At 41.7% G+C, this 13,840-nt stretch overlaps 1 protein-coding gene across 3 annotated transcripts in view; it reads right to left on the reverse strand.

Annotated features, from left to right (window-relative positions):
• Window positions 1-13,840, reverse strand: part of LOC144595112 (rho guanine nucleotide exchange factor 7-like) — an 83,821-nt gene that overhangs the window by 24,849 nt on the left and 45,132 nt on the right. For 2 of the 3 annotated variants that reach the window (XM_078402180.1, XM_078402178.1), the window contains 6 exons: window positions 13,250-13,328; window positions 9,534-9,667; window positions 6,055-6,279; window positions 5,184-5,277; window positions 4,425-4,514; window positions 810-998 (listed from right to left, as the gene is read on the reverse strand). In XM_078402180.1, the coding sequence (XP_078258306.1) occupies window positions 810-998; window positions 4,425-4,514; window positions 5,184-5,277; window positions 6,055-6,279; window positions 9,534-9,667; window positions 13,250-13,328 (811 nt within the window). The remainder of the gene's footprint in view (window positions 1-809; window positions 999-4,424; window positions 4,515-5,183; window positions 5,278-6,054; window positions 6,280-9,533; window positions 9,668-13,249; window positions 13,329-13,840) is intronic. The other variant, XM_078402179.1, reaches the window with a different exon arrangement.

Genomic DNA, 13,840 nt, shown 5'->3' on the forward strand with positions numbered 1-13,840 from the left:
ATCTGCCAAGTTTGGCACTTGTCAAGAACTCAGTTGAAAAAAATTCTGGTTCTATTAAGCCACTGAATTCAAATACTCACTTCCTTCTGTGTTTCCTACCCTGTTCAACAGCATAATACTTGATCCTTGCTGACATTCAGTCACCAAAGACGATCATTCAGCCTGCACCACACACCCTGTGGATAACATTGGGTCACACTCAGGGCAGTATTTTTTGCACCTGGCAATTTGAACAGGCAGTCTGCTCAAACTTGCATTCAGAACCCACAAATGCAGGAAGTTTCGTGGACACCATGAATCACCAGACATCTGGTTGGTGAACCCTCAAAAAGGTCAAGGTAATGAAGTTAGTTGCAGCTCCACCTCTGTGGGCTCACTCTACTGAGGTCCACTGATCTAGTGAAGACCAATGACTCAATGGTACTTTATTGTACAGTGAAATTCTTTTTTGCATACAGTTCAGTAAAAGTATTACTATACACAAGCACATCTTAGATTCAATACAAGTGTATAGGAATAGTACACCGAGACAGTTCTACAAGAGTCGCCAGGTTTGGCACTATTTAAGTCCAAGTTGTGGTAAATGCAGAGTTCTTAAACTGGCCAGTCAACTACAGAATGAGTGCTCCCCACTCATCATCAGAAAGGAAAAGAAGAAAAGAAATAGGAGCCTTGGGTAGAACCCCAAAATACCTTGCTTTGACACATTTACATTTTAATACAGTACAGCAGGGAAACATAAAACAGCCAATTAATACAAGCAATTCTTGCAAACTGGAGCTCTTAGTTCTGGTGCGAAATATACGAACAGCAGCTTTTACGAGTTGTTGAACCTGCTCGGTAACTGTGGGCCAGCCATATACTGTCATAGTCAGAGTCTTCAGAAAGGTCAGTAGGTTCGAGGCGGGAGAGGCTGCTGCGACGAGCTGAGGAGTCCAAGCTTGATAGATCATCATCGCTCAGAATATGATTGTGCATCAAGTCAGTCCCCTGCCATGCTAGGATGGTTTGGAGAAGGTGATGGGTGCATATGAGGGCAGGGGAAGGGTCAGGGCAGTGGAGAAAAAAAGGAACCAATCCAAAGGTGAAATTAAAGCAAAGGTGGATGAAGACAAGGAGAGAAAACACATTGTTAGGCAGTGACAAAGGTTCAGGTTCGCCAGCAGGGTTAGATTCAGAAACACTCAGATTGAGATTATAAGATGACTAAAAGGCTTTGATAAATTGTAAAGAGCATTAAACAGCTACAGATTACAGTGGATATGACTGATTGCCCATCCCTCAACCCCAACAATGAGGCATGGAGCCGAGAGCTTAATGTAAAGTCTCCTGCAACCCTGACACACCCACTGGGAGTGTGGGGCCAACTAATCGCTGCCGAACAAATCAAAATTACTCACAACCCACACTGGTTTGGACACCACACTGCACTGCACCAATGTAAATACAGAAGTCAGCACAAAGTGCACAGAGATAACAAGGAAATAGAAGTTGACATTGTGCATCAGGTCTATAGCAACCACGCATGTTAATCGGGAAACCACCACGGAAAAGCAGAGAATGTGGACATGGTTTGCGAAGCTGAGGGGAAGGGAGCATTAGAAGGGACAACAGATAGAAGTAGACTTTAATGATGCCAAAAGAAAACCTGATGTCAACCCTGTGATTACCAATATGCTTCGACAAGCATTGAAGGGGTGAGGGGGTGGGTGCAGGCACCGGGAGAGGGGGGCGTCGGGAGAGGGGAGGTTCAAAGTAGCCCTTGCGGATTGAACTAATGCGTTAGGTAAAGCAACCGCTCAACCTGAGTTGGCTTTGGGCTTACAATGTACAACTATTCAGCCTTCAAATCCAGCTGCCTATCACTTCAATTCTCCATCGCACTACTATTCTGACTTCTGTTTGTTGACCTCTTACATAGTTAGAATAAAGCCCAACACAAGCTTCAGCAGCGCCTGAAGTTCTTACTTGGCACATAACAGACGAAAGAATTCAATAAATTCAACCGTTCAGATATCCAGCCTTCAGGTTTTTATCAGTTATCAATAAAAGTGTTATTAATTTTATACGTTCATTCAGCTTTTGCTACATAGATGCAACTTGACAATATTTTCAGCATCCTGTTTTTATTTTGGATTGTAAGCACCTGCAGAGTTTTGTCCCTTATAGTTTCAGCATTTTATTTCCCTCACTCCTCCAATTATCATTTCTCTTTTATTTTACACACCACCCTGAAACAGATCATCAGTGATTACAACGTTTCACCACCTCTCAAAAAGCACAGCTACCAGCAATTGCCTCGCTATTGGTCTCTTTCCATCCTCTCAGATATATCAGATATATCCTTTGTTCTCTTCAACCCGCCCAACTCTTTAAAAGTGTTTTATTTCTAATTTTTCTCTGTTCTGAATGAAAGATCATTGACCCCAAATATAGACTCACATTTCTCTCTTTATGCTCTTGGAGTACCTGTTCAGTATTTCTTACAATTTATGTTTTTATTTTAGATTTCCAGCACCTACAGGCATTTTGTGTTGTGACCTCGGGCAGAGTTTTTCCACAGATAATCAGGAGTTACCGAAAAAAACATTAAGATGAGAATTCAATTAATCTTAGATATAGGTTTTTTAGTTTAAATTAGTTTGAGAGCTAAATGCAAGTGTGGTACAAATCATGCATTAGCAAGTCTCTACATCAATAGGAAGTTGGGCTGTAATGGTTAGAACTATTAGAAATGCTGTCAAACAAATGCTTATTTTGCCCACTGATGGAGTGAAAAATCATTGATCTGAAGCATTAACTCTCTTCTGCTCTTGACAGATGTTTCTAACATGTTAAGCATTTTCCAGCACACCGTTCTGGTGGGAGAGTGTGGGGGGAGGGTCGATTTTGTTATAACATGTGCTCTCGCTGGCCAGGAAATGTCTTTGCCCATCCTTAGTTTCTTTTAAGGTGACAATGAGCAATCTCCTTGAATCACTGCTACGTATACAAATACTTTCGTCTACCCAATCCTGCAATCAAATAGCTTAATGATTTAAAATTAAAAGCATACAAAGGACATAGATCTACCATGGATCTCAGCCTCAATCTTAAGGTATTTAACAGTACTGAAAGGTGTTCTTCTCATGTGCTTCTTTATTTTTGAAAGAAACATTTAATGCCAAGCCCTGCTGATATTAATGCCACAAGGTACTCCTTAGCAAAGGACAGGAAAATCTGGAACTCTCCTCAGAAAGGCAGTAGATGCTGAGAATCATGACAGTTTCCAAAGGAATGTTAGATTCTTGTGTAGGAAAGAACTGCAGATGCTGGTTTAAATCTAACGGTAGACACAAAATGCTAGAATAACTCGGGCAGCATCTCTGAAGAGAAGGAATGGGTGACGTTTCGGGTCGAGACCCTTCTTCAGACTGATTCTTATTGAGTTAGGTGTGATATCGAGGAATATTGAGCTAAGATATGTGGATGGAGTCAGAATACAGAGGTCAAAATCCAAATGAATGAAAGGATGATTTCAAATATCTTAAAGGCCTTCTGTGTTTGTGGATTATTTTACACTCTCACAGTATTATTATGCTCCACAATTACCAAGTTCAAGCCTATCCTTTAATCACTCAGCTATTAATTATTCCACTTGTGGCTTCAATGCAATGACCAAACACAGCAGTGATTATTATCCATCATCCAGAGATCAATTTCAACCCCATCATCCAGAGACCAATAACAACCTCATACTGAAATGAATTTCAGATACTTGGGAAAGGTGTCATGATTTGATAAGTAGCACCAACATTTGAAGATGGGAACTCTACACAAGGTATCTGTGTACAAGGTATATGTGTTTCTTGAAGCAGTGCACTTGTCTCATACTTAATTTTTTTAAAACAATTATTTATGCTTGTGCAAGAGAGATTGTTCCTTTGCAAGATCAGCAGCATTCATCACAAGTCAAAAAAATGATTCTGATGAGTTTCAAAATTCAATGCACAATAATTCTGGTAATATCCAATCTGACTTTCTAACTATAATTAACAAAAGGGAGGATTTTGTTTCCTCCAAGGAATGCACACCAAAGTTCAGTTCATGAAAGCTGAACAAATGTGGATTAAATTCTTGTTTTATATACAAAAAGAAAATCAATTACTAACAAAATTTTGAAAACACTGCAGCACCATAGAAATAAACACAGCTAGAAATAAGCAGCTCAGGCAACATGAAATGAGAGGACACTGATCTGGAACGTTACCTGCTTCACTCGGAATGCTGCCTGACCTACTTTTACATGTCCACCCTGTTGTTTTTTTAAAAAACATTGACATAAAATGATTGAGATCCTGAATGACAAAGTACAACTTGCTTAAATCTGATTCCAATGGTTCCTGGTTAAGGTATTCCTATAGAGCAGAAAGGTCATCACTTACTTGAGTTTAGAGTTTGACGGGTTTTGGCACTAGTGCAGTAAGCTTCAATGACTTTCAATATTTGTGCATCTTCTTCAAGAGCCGCTGTGCCTGGGTAATAAAGATAACATCTTGTTGGAAAACAAATCACAAAACACAGAAATTGTATTGATGACACATAATATTTTCTGGATTTCCAAATATCTACAGATCCAAAAACACAAGATCTAATTTGATGACTGGACTGGGCCTTGGTGCTGTTTGCAGACTGTAGTCGAAGTACATGTCAAATTGCCCTTTAATTTTAAACCGCAAGTTGGTTACTTCTTCCACCTCAACCCATTCTGTGTCAATCTATCAGCAATTTCACAGCAAGTGTCAACCACCCATCAGTTGTTACCAGGTTTAAAAGAGATCATGGTCACAATGAAACAAATATCTGTGCACCAGCATTAGCCAAGAACACAGACATCAACTCAGAGAACCCCATCTCCCTTACATCTGAAGCACAGATCTCTGAAGGCTCTCTTTGCCTTCACCTCAAGCAAGATCAAATTCCTAATCACTGTCGAACCAGTTCAGGCATTCCAAAATGGGACACATCTAGCTCTGCAACCCTGCACCCTTTACTTTGGAGAACTAACAGGTTTTTGTCAACTGCTTATCTGTAGTTAGCCAGAACCAATGTAAAATAAAATTAAAAATTCTAAAACCTGAGAATGAAGTTCATAGAACATGACATAGGAAAGAGAGCAAAGCAAATAGAAAGAGTAAGCATACTTCTCCTCAGTGCAAATTCCTCCTCAGAAGGTTTCCTTTCTGGTTTCCGTTTGGGAAGCAGCTTCTTCATGGTTTTGGGGCTCCTGCTGAGGTCCTACGTAAAACAAGACACAGCATTTCCATTAGCATTAGCCAGCCGTTGTTCTGACAATACACAATAGGTGCAGGAGTAGGCCATTTGGCCCTTCGAGCCAGCACCACCATTCAATGTGATCATGGCTGATCATTTTCAATCAGTACCCCGTTCCTGCCTTCTCCCCATACCCCCTGACTCCACTATCCTTAAGAGCTCTATCTAGCTCTCTCTTGAATGCATTCAGAGAATTGGCCTCCACTGCCTTCTGAGGCAGAGAATTCCACAGATTTACAACTCTGACTGAAAAAACTCTCTGCCTGGAAGTCCATGGTTAATTGATATTCTGCCAAGGAATATTAATTGGGTAAAGTGTTGGGGGCACTGAAGAGGCAAAGTTAGCAGAAACGTCTACTAGTTTACTATAGATTGAAGAAAATGGCAGAGGTTTAACATCACAGGGGATTTTACACAGTGGGAGCATACATCAGGGCGCTTAGATATTTCAAGATGTTGTAAGGGAGTGGGGTGTTGGGATTGAGGGAAAGCGCAAAAGCACAAATCTGATTTACACAAATACAACAGCCACACATGGATAGAGCACTTTAAATTGAAAAATTCTTTAGAAGCTGACATTTATCACATGCCAATTAAGAGGAGTGAGATCAGCCATGATTGAATGGCAGAGTACACTCGATGGACCGAATGGCCCAATTCTGCTCGTATCACTTATGAACTTTTGGACTATCTAACGCAGGCACCAATTCAAGGATCATATCAGAACAAATAAACACTTACCTCCTTATAACAAAGAGCGGCTGAAGGTTTTAGTGGGGCTGCTGGTCGGAGGCAGCTCAAACTCCATGGCTTTGGCATCTTGGGGGGTTCCAGAGGTCCCCAGCTCAGAGTGCTGTGGGATGACCCATGTAGGGAAGGATGAGGAAGGGTGTGGTAGGGCGGAGTCACAGATATTGGATACCCATCAGAATGCTTATTGAATGGTGTCACAGGATGCAACGGAAGCTGTGCATGGAACATAAGAGGGTTAGTGCTTTAGTTGTGAGGAATTTCCTTTTATTAACGTGGCTCAAATATTGACAGGAAACCTCCATCCATCAATTCCGCACAGGGTGTGGTAACTGCATGGCACACAATCTCTCTCACACCCAGCAATCAAAGGATATCACCTTGAGGTGGGATCAGAGTTCTGAGATGTGGATGGAGTGAGGATAGGTTAGGACTTTGACACTTGGAGGGCAGAGGATGTTTTCAGTCAATGAAATGCAGTTCCTATATAATCCAAACAGCTTAAGGAAGATAGAGGAGTAACTTTGAGTGAAAGAATGGCAATAATAAGGGAGAAGATTCAATGAATCACTGAGGCAGCGCCAGTGTAATAAGTATACAGGGCACAGAATTACTAAATTGGATTCAGCCAAATATTGCCAACCAGTTTGTAAACACGCCTAAAAGGACACAAAGTACTGGAGTAACTCAGCAGGTCAGAGTTCATCTCTGGAGAACATGGATAGGTGGCATTTCGAGTTGAGAAAATTACTTTTATTCTGGAGTATGTCCACACAAATTGTCACCTATCCATGTTCTCTAGAGCTGCTGCCCGACCCGCTGATTTATTCCAGCACTATGTTTCCTTTTGTGTATTAACCAGCATCTGCAGTTGTTGTTTCCACATGTAAATATGCCCAGCTTGAGCTGGTGCAATGCTGGATGAATTTTCATGGAATTAAGATGGGCAGGCAGAAGGAATACAACTGGGGAACTTTCCTGTAACAGGAATCATGATTATAAAAAGTAACAAAGATAAAATCATGGTGAAGGTTACAAATTGGAGAGATATTACCTCAAATTAAAAAATCATTGTCAGCAATAGTTGTCTATTCAAAGGATATTCAAGTTCAGAATAAAACATGAGCTCAATAAAAAGATTGGGTCTTCCAAATTTTGATGTCCTAAATGAAACTACATGGAGGCAAAGGCAAGGCATAGAAATAGAAGGAAAAAAAAGAGTGCTGGGGTATCTCAGCAGATCGGACAGCATCCTTGGAGAACATGGATAGGTGATATTTCGGGTCAGGACCTTTCTTCAGACTGCTAAAAAATGGAAGACTAGATCAGAGATCGAGACCTCAATACTACAGGAAGTCCAGCGACTGGAAAAGTGAAGTCAGAAGGGAAATTTAAAAAGCTTGCAGAGCGCCTGAAAAAATACCAGCAGGAAAAATAAAAAAACTACAGATATTTTATAATTACAAAAAGACCCGAGGATAAACATGGAAAGAATTGAGCCTCTTAGGTACTAAAAAGACATCTTGGTATGGAGGCGGAGGTAATGGGTAAGATTTTTAATGAATGCTTTGCAATTGTCTCTCAAGAGACAGATGATATGTGGTTAAGGCAGAAGTGTCTGAACTACTGGATGGGATAAACACAAGAGTCAAAGTATCAAGGGATTTAGAATGGTTTGAAAATGGATAAATTACCACGGGTGGGTAGTTGTTAAAAGTAGGAAGGAAATTGCAGAGACTCAGCCCTTTATTTTCCAATCCTTCCATATCATTGGGTTGGATGACTGCCAACATTGCATCAATGTTCAACAAGGGAAAAATGATTAACCAAGTAGCTGTTGGCAAGTTAGCTCTGCTTTGCTGACGGGCAAATTATTACCACTAGCTGAGGGATAGTGTGAAATTTTATTTGGAAAAGCACAGATTAATCTAGAATGGCCAAAATGGCTGTGTTATATAAAAATGCTGACCGTCTAATTCCTTTTTGGGAGGGAACAAGGAACATTAATAAGGACAGGTATTTTACGCAATGCACGTGGACCCCAGTCAAGTTTTTGACTGTCCCTAAAAGGCATTCTGTTCATAGAAATGTAAAAAATCCTCAGATCTAATACTAATTGGTCCAAAAGGTTGAGGGGCAAGCAGCAGAGAATTATGGTCGCCTGGTGTTTTTTTGCAGCTGGGAAGTTGTTTCCAGCATGGTTCAACAGGTCCATTGCTGTTTGTTGCACGTAGTAACATGGTAAATGAAACAAAGGGAGCAACAAAAATGCAAAAAAAACCGAGATGCTGGAATTCTGCAATAAAAACAGTAATTGAAATGTTCAGATCAGGCAGCACTTGGCCATTGTAAAGTCATTGCAGATGTTGCAAAGACTGGGCCAGTGGTTGACAATGTGGAGGAACGCATTTGATCACAGGAGGAACGCATTTGAACACAGGAGGATATTCATGGACTAAATAGGCAGGTGGAATTGTAGAAAATGGAGCTCAATTTCGAGAAGTGGGATATGATGGATTTGGGAAGATGCCATAAGTCCTGGGAGTCCACAATAAATAAAAATATGACAAGGTCAGGAGCCGGCCATTTGGCCCCACCAGTCCACCTTCACTAATCAGCAGAATCTGGCTGATCTTCTACCTGGAATGTTTTTTACTCTGTCCCAATACTCTTTGATATCCAGAGTTACATCCATCTAAATATGAGAGTGTAATTCCACCATCTAAGCGAGGGTAGCTCTCCTCATGTCATGCTAAAGGGGCTTTCAAGAGGCAACATAATATTCATGCTGAGAGAGCACCAACCACACATTGGGGCATATTAGAAGTTACTGCCATTTTGTTGCCTTGGAATTGAGCTCCTAAAAATCAGTCACTTTTCATTTATTTAGTTTAGTTTAGAGATACAGTGCGGAAACAGGCCCTTCGGCCCATCGAGTCCGTACTGTCCAGCGATCCCCTCACACTAACACTATCCTACATACACTAGGGACAATTTACAATTATACCAAGCCAATTAACTTACAAACCTGTACGTCTTTGGAATGTGGGAAGAAACCAGAGCACCTAGAGAAAACCGACGCAGGTCACGAGGAGAATGTACAAACTCCGTACAGACAGCACCCGGAGTCCAGAAGGAACCCGGGTATCTGGCGCTGTAAGGTAGCAACTCTACCACTGCGCCACTGTTGCCTCACAACCTCACATGGTGCTTTAGTCTGCTTGTGCATCTCTCTACCTCACTCCATTCATTAAAATTCTCTCCCACATCAGTCCACAGGAAGAAACTCCCAAGTTCTTGCTGGTGGTTAAGGGTATGGTAATCTTGTTAAAAGGTCACCCTGTTGAGATTCCCTCACCCATCAGTGCAGCAGGTCGAAGCAGTTCAGCGAGCCCCAGGGGAGAGAGGTATTCAGTATTAAAATTACTGCTGATCTCATCACTCTTCCATGCATTGCCCGCTTCACTTACTGTGTGACATGGCACGGACTGGTGCCTTACAACTCCGACACTTGGTGCTTTTGTTTGCTTGTGCAGATGGTCGACCCACTCCTGCATATCCTGGTGGCTTGAACACGACACCAAAATCCGTTCAATCATACTTCCTGCAAAGAGATGCACAGGTCAGTTGCTCAGATATAGATTTGTCACATTCCCTTGCGATGTAATTAAAAAGTACAATGTCTCAAAAGCATTATACTTAGAGCTTGGTCCAGTAATACAGTTCAGAGTCAGCTGGTGTGCTCAGGATAAGTCTGGCAGGACTCGGATGAAGTGTCAAACTACATTCCACTATGGCAGCAGACACATAGATACGATGGCCTCAATGCATCCCTGCACTGGGCTTGGAAATGCACTTGATGAAGGTCCTGGAACTTCTTACCCAGCAGCATGGTGGGGGTATCTTCAACACAGACTGCAGCGGCTCACCATCACCTTCACGGTCAATAAAATACGAGCAATGAACCTTGGCCTTGCTGCCCCCGAACATGATTTACTAAAAAAAAATGTACGAAGGAACTGCAGATACTATGTCTATCTTCTTACTAAATAAATAATTGTGTTTTCTGGTGCATTTCCTCTGTCCAGCCCTGATGATTTTGCCACTTTCAACAGTTGGTAAATCCTTTGAAATTTCATCTCTTATTGTGTTTATCCCATTCAAGATTTCACATACTTCCTATTCAACTGCAATATCCGTCACTTTTGCGTGGACAGTTTCAAAGTATTCATTAAAATTCTTATCTTTGCTTGGGTATCCTCGTGATCTTTATGTAATATTGATTATTTCGTTTTAGAGATACAGCATGGAAACATGCCCTTCGGCCCACTGAGGCCACGCTGACCATCGATCACCTGTTCACACTAGTTCTGTGTTATCCCATTTTTGCATCCACTCCCTACACTCTGGCCAATTAACCTACAAACCCACACGTCACTGATGAGAAGGGAAACCAGAGCACCCGGAGGAAATCCATGTGATTACGGGGAGAATGTGCAAACTCTACATAGATACCACCAGAGGTCAGGATCGAACCCAGGTCTCTGGTGCTGTAAGGCCAAGGCTCTACTAGCTGCACCACTCTACACTACTGTTTGCCCATTATCATAACAAGTCATGGATTAAAAGTAACTATTCCAAATGCTGTAACCCAGGGGGACCAACATTCTGGCAGGCAGGCTTGCTAGTGCCTCACGTGTGGGTTTAAACTGAATAGCCGGGGGGGTTGACAGATTGGGAATATAAAGATGGAGCTAAAGGGGAAGTGAGTACAGGAAAAGTTACAAAAGACTCCCGGATTAATGGGAAGGAAAGTTCAAGAAGGGATAAGAGAGTAAGGTCAGGGGCAATAGTGACCGGTGTGAGAATGCGGAAGTGTTATATATGAATACACAAAGTGTAAGAAATAAAGTGGATGAGCTTGAGGCTCAGTTAGAGATTGGCAAGTTTGATGTTGTGGGAATTACAGAGACATGGCTACAAGAGGATCAGGGCTGGGAACTGAATATTCAGGCGTATACGTCCTATCGAAAAGACAGACAGGTGGGCAGAGGGTCTGGGGTAGCTCTGTAGGGAAGGAATGAAATTCAGTCCTGTGCGAGGGGTGACATAGACTCAGGAGATGTAGAGTCAGTATGGATAGAACTGAGGAATTGTAGAGTAAAAAGACCCTAATGGGAGTTATCTACAGGCCCCCAAACACTAGCCTGGATATAGGGTGCAAGTTAAATCAAGAGTTATAATTGGCATATCGCAAAGGTAATGCTACGGTGGTTATGGGAGATTTCAACATGCAGGTAGACTGGGAAAATCAGGTTGGTACTGGACCCCAAGGGAGTTTGTAGAGTGCCTCTGAAATGGATTCTTAGAGCAGCTTGTACTGGAGCTTACCAGGGAGAAGGCCATTCTGCATTTAGTGTTGTGTAATGAACCGGATTTGATAAGGGAACTCAAGGTAAAGGAGCCATTAGGAGGTAGTGACCATAATATGACAAATTTTAATGTACAATTTGAGAGGGAGAAGGGAAAATCAAAAGTGTCAGTATTACAGTTGAGCAAAGGGGACTAAGGAGGCATGAGGGAGGAGCTGGCCAAAGTTGACTGGAAAGAGACCCTAGCAGGGATGACAGTGGAGCAGCAATGGCAGGTATTTCTGGGAATAATACAGAAGGAGCAGGATCAGTTCATTCCAAAGAGGAAGAAAGATTCTAAGGGGAGTAAGAGGCGACCATGGCTGACAAGGACAGTTTAAAAATAAAAGAGAAAAAGTATAACATAGCAAAGATGAGCGGAAAGCCAGAGGATTGGGATCCTCCCAGATGTATTAGTGGCCAGGGGACCTAGGGTAACAGAGGAACTGAAGGAAATTCACATTAGGCAGACTAATGGGACTGAAGGCTGATAAATCCCCAGGGCCTGATGGTCTGCATCCCATGGTACTTAAGGTGGCTGCTCTAGAAATCATGGACGCATTGGTGATCATTTTCCAATGTTCTATAGATTCAGGATCAGTTCCTGTGGATTGGAGGGTTGATAATGTTATCCCGCTTTTTAAGAAAGGAGGGAGAAAGAAAACAGAGATTTTGGTATCCTTGTACATCAGTCACTGGAAGTAAGCGTGCAGATACAGCCGGCAGTGAAGAAAGCTAATGGCATGTTGGCCTTCATAACAAGAAGAGTTGAGTATAGGAGCAAAGAGGTCCTTCTGCAGTTGTACAGGACCCTGGTGAGACCACACCTGGAGTATTATGTGCAGTTTTGGTCTCCAAATTTGAGGAAGGACATTCTTGCTATTGAGGGAGTGCAGCATAGGTTCACGGGATTAATTCCTGGGATGGCAGGACTGTCATATGGTGAATGGTGCGACTGGCCTTGTATACACTGGAATCTAGAGGAACGAGAGAGGATCTTATTGAAACATAAGATTATTAAGGGATTGGACACGTTAGAGGCAGGAAACGTGTTCCCGATGTTGGGGGAGTTCAGAACCAGGGACCACAATTTAAGAATAAGGGGTAGGCAATTTAGAACTGAGACGAGGGAAACCTTTTTCCCCCAGAGAGTTGTGAATCTGTGGAATTCTCTGCCTCAGAAGGAAGTGGAGGCCGATTCTTGGATGCTTTCAAGAGAGAGTTAGATAGAGCTCTTAAAGATAGCAGAGTCAAGGGATATGGGGAGAAGGCAGGAACGGGGTACTGATTGTGGATGATCAGCCACGTCACAGTGAATGGCAATGCTGGCTCAAAGGGACGAATGGCCTACTCCTGCACCTATTATCTATTGAAACACCATGACAGACACATGGGTTCATTAATTTATTGAATTAGCCCAAAACCAATTCTGTGGTCATATTTGCTTTTTTGCCAATCAGCTATTGCTAAGATGTAATAAATTCAAACGTAACTTTTATTTGTGACTTAAATTTATAGAAGCACTGCACGTGTGTTTAAGGAGGATCGCGTTAGTTTCTCGCCTCATCAGCACGCAGCAGAGAATTGGTCTCACAGACCACTCTTCAAGTGACTACTCACCTAGTTTTTATTGCTATCCAAAACTGATTCTATTGATTCCAAAACATTAAATGAAAGTATCTGAATCATTTCATCATTGAACAGCATAGATTCCTAGTTGTATTTTCAGAGGAAAACAAGAATGGAACAAAAATGAACAAAATGAATTAACTCACCAGTAATTTCAAAGGCATTCTTGTTCTCATCACTGTCCTCTAACTTGGTTACGGTTAATCCTGTTAATGGCAATTTCCCCTAATAACCAAGTAAAGTTGAGTTGATATTATACCTCTCAAATGTACTGCAGCATTGTCTCAACCAATTCCTATATTTTACACATCGAGCTCATCATTAATACAAATTTTAATCATATCTACAGCTATAATGGACAGCGATAACGTGTCATAAGCACATTGATATCAACAACCTGTATTTAGACAACTTCTTTAAAAGTATGCTAGGATATTTCACAGGCATTATAAGAAAGAAGTTCAGGATTCAATTAAAGTGCATCACCTTGTTGACTTGTTACAGATAGTTAAGGTCCACTTTATTAACCTCAGGTTGCCAGTAACAGGTTGTTTGCAGCAAACGACAGAGTGCCATATATGCATGTTATCCTGTTGGAGCAATGTCAGCAATGATTCCCATAGGGATCTGCCTGGACCTCATTAGTTTGTCATTTTTTTTATACATATCAAACCTTGCCTATGATGGAGTGAGAGAGATTACAAGCCCAATCCAAAATGACAGAAGTGTGAATAATC

Source organism: Rhinoraja longicauda, chromosome 7 (genome assembly GCF_053455715.1).
Source record: "Rhinoraja longicauda isolate Sanriku21f chromosome 7, sRhiLon1.1, whole genome shotgun sequence".
NCBI lineage: Eukaryota > Metazoa > Chordata > Chondrichthyes > Rajiformes > Arhynchobatidae > Rhinoraja > Rhinoraja longicauda.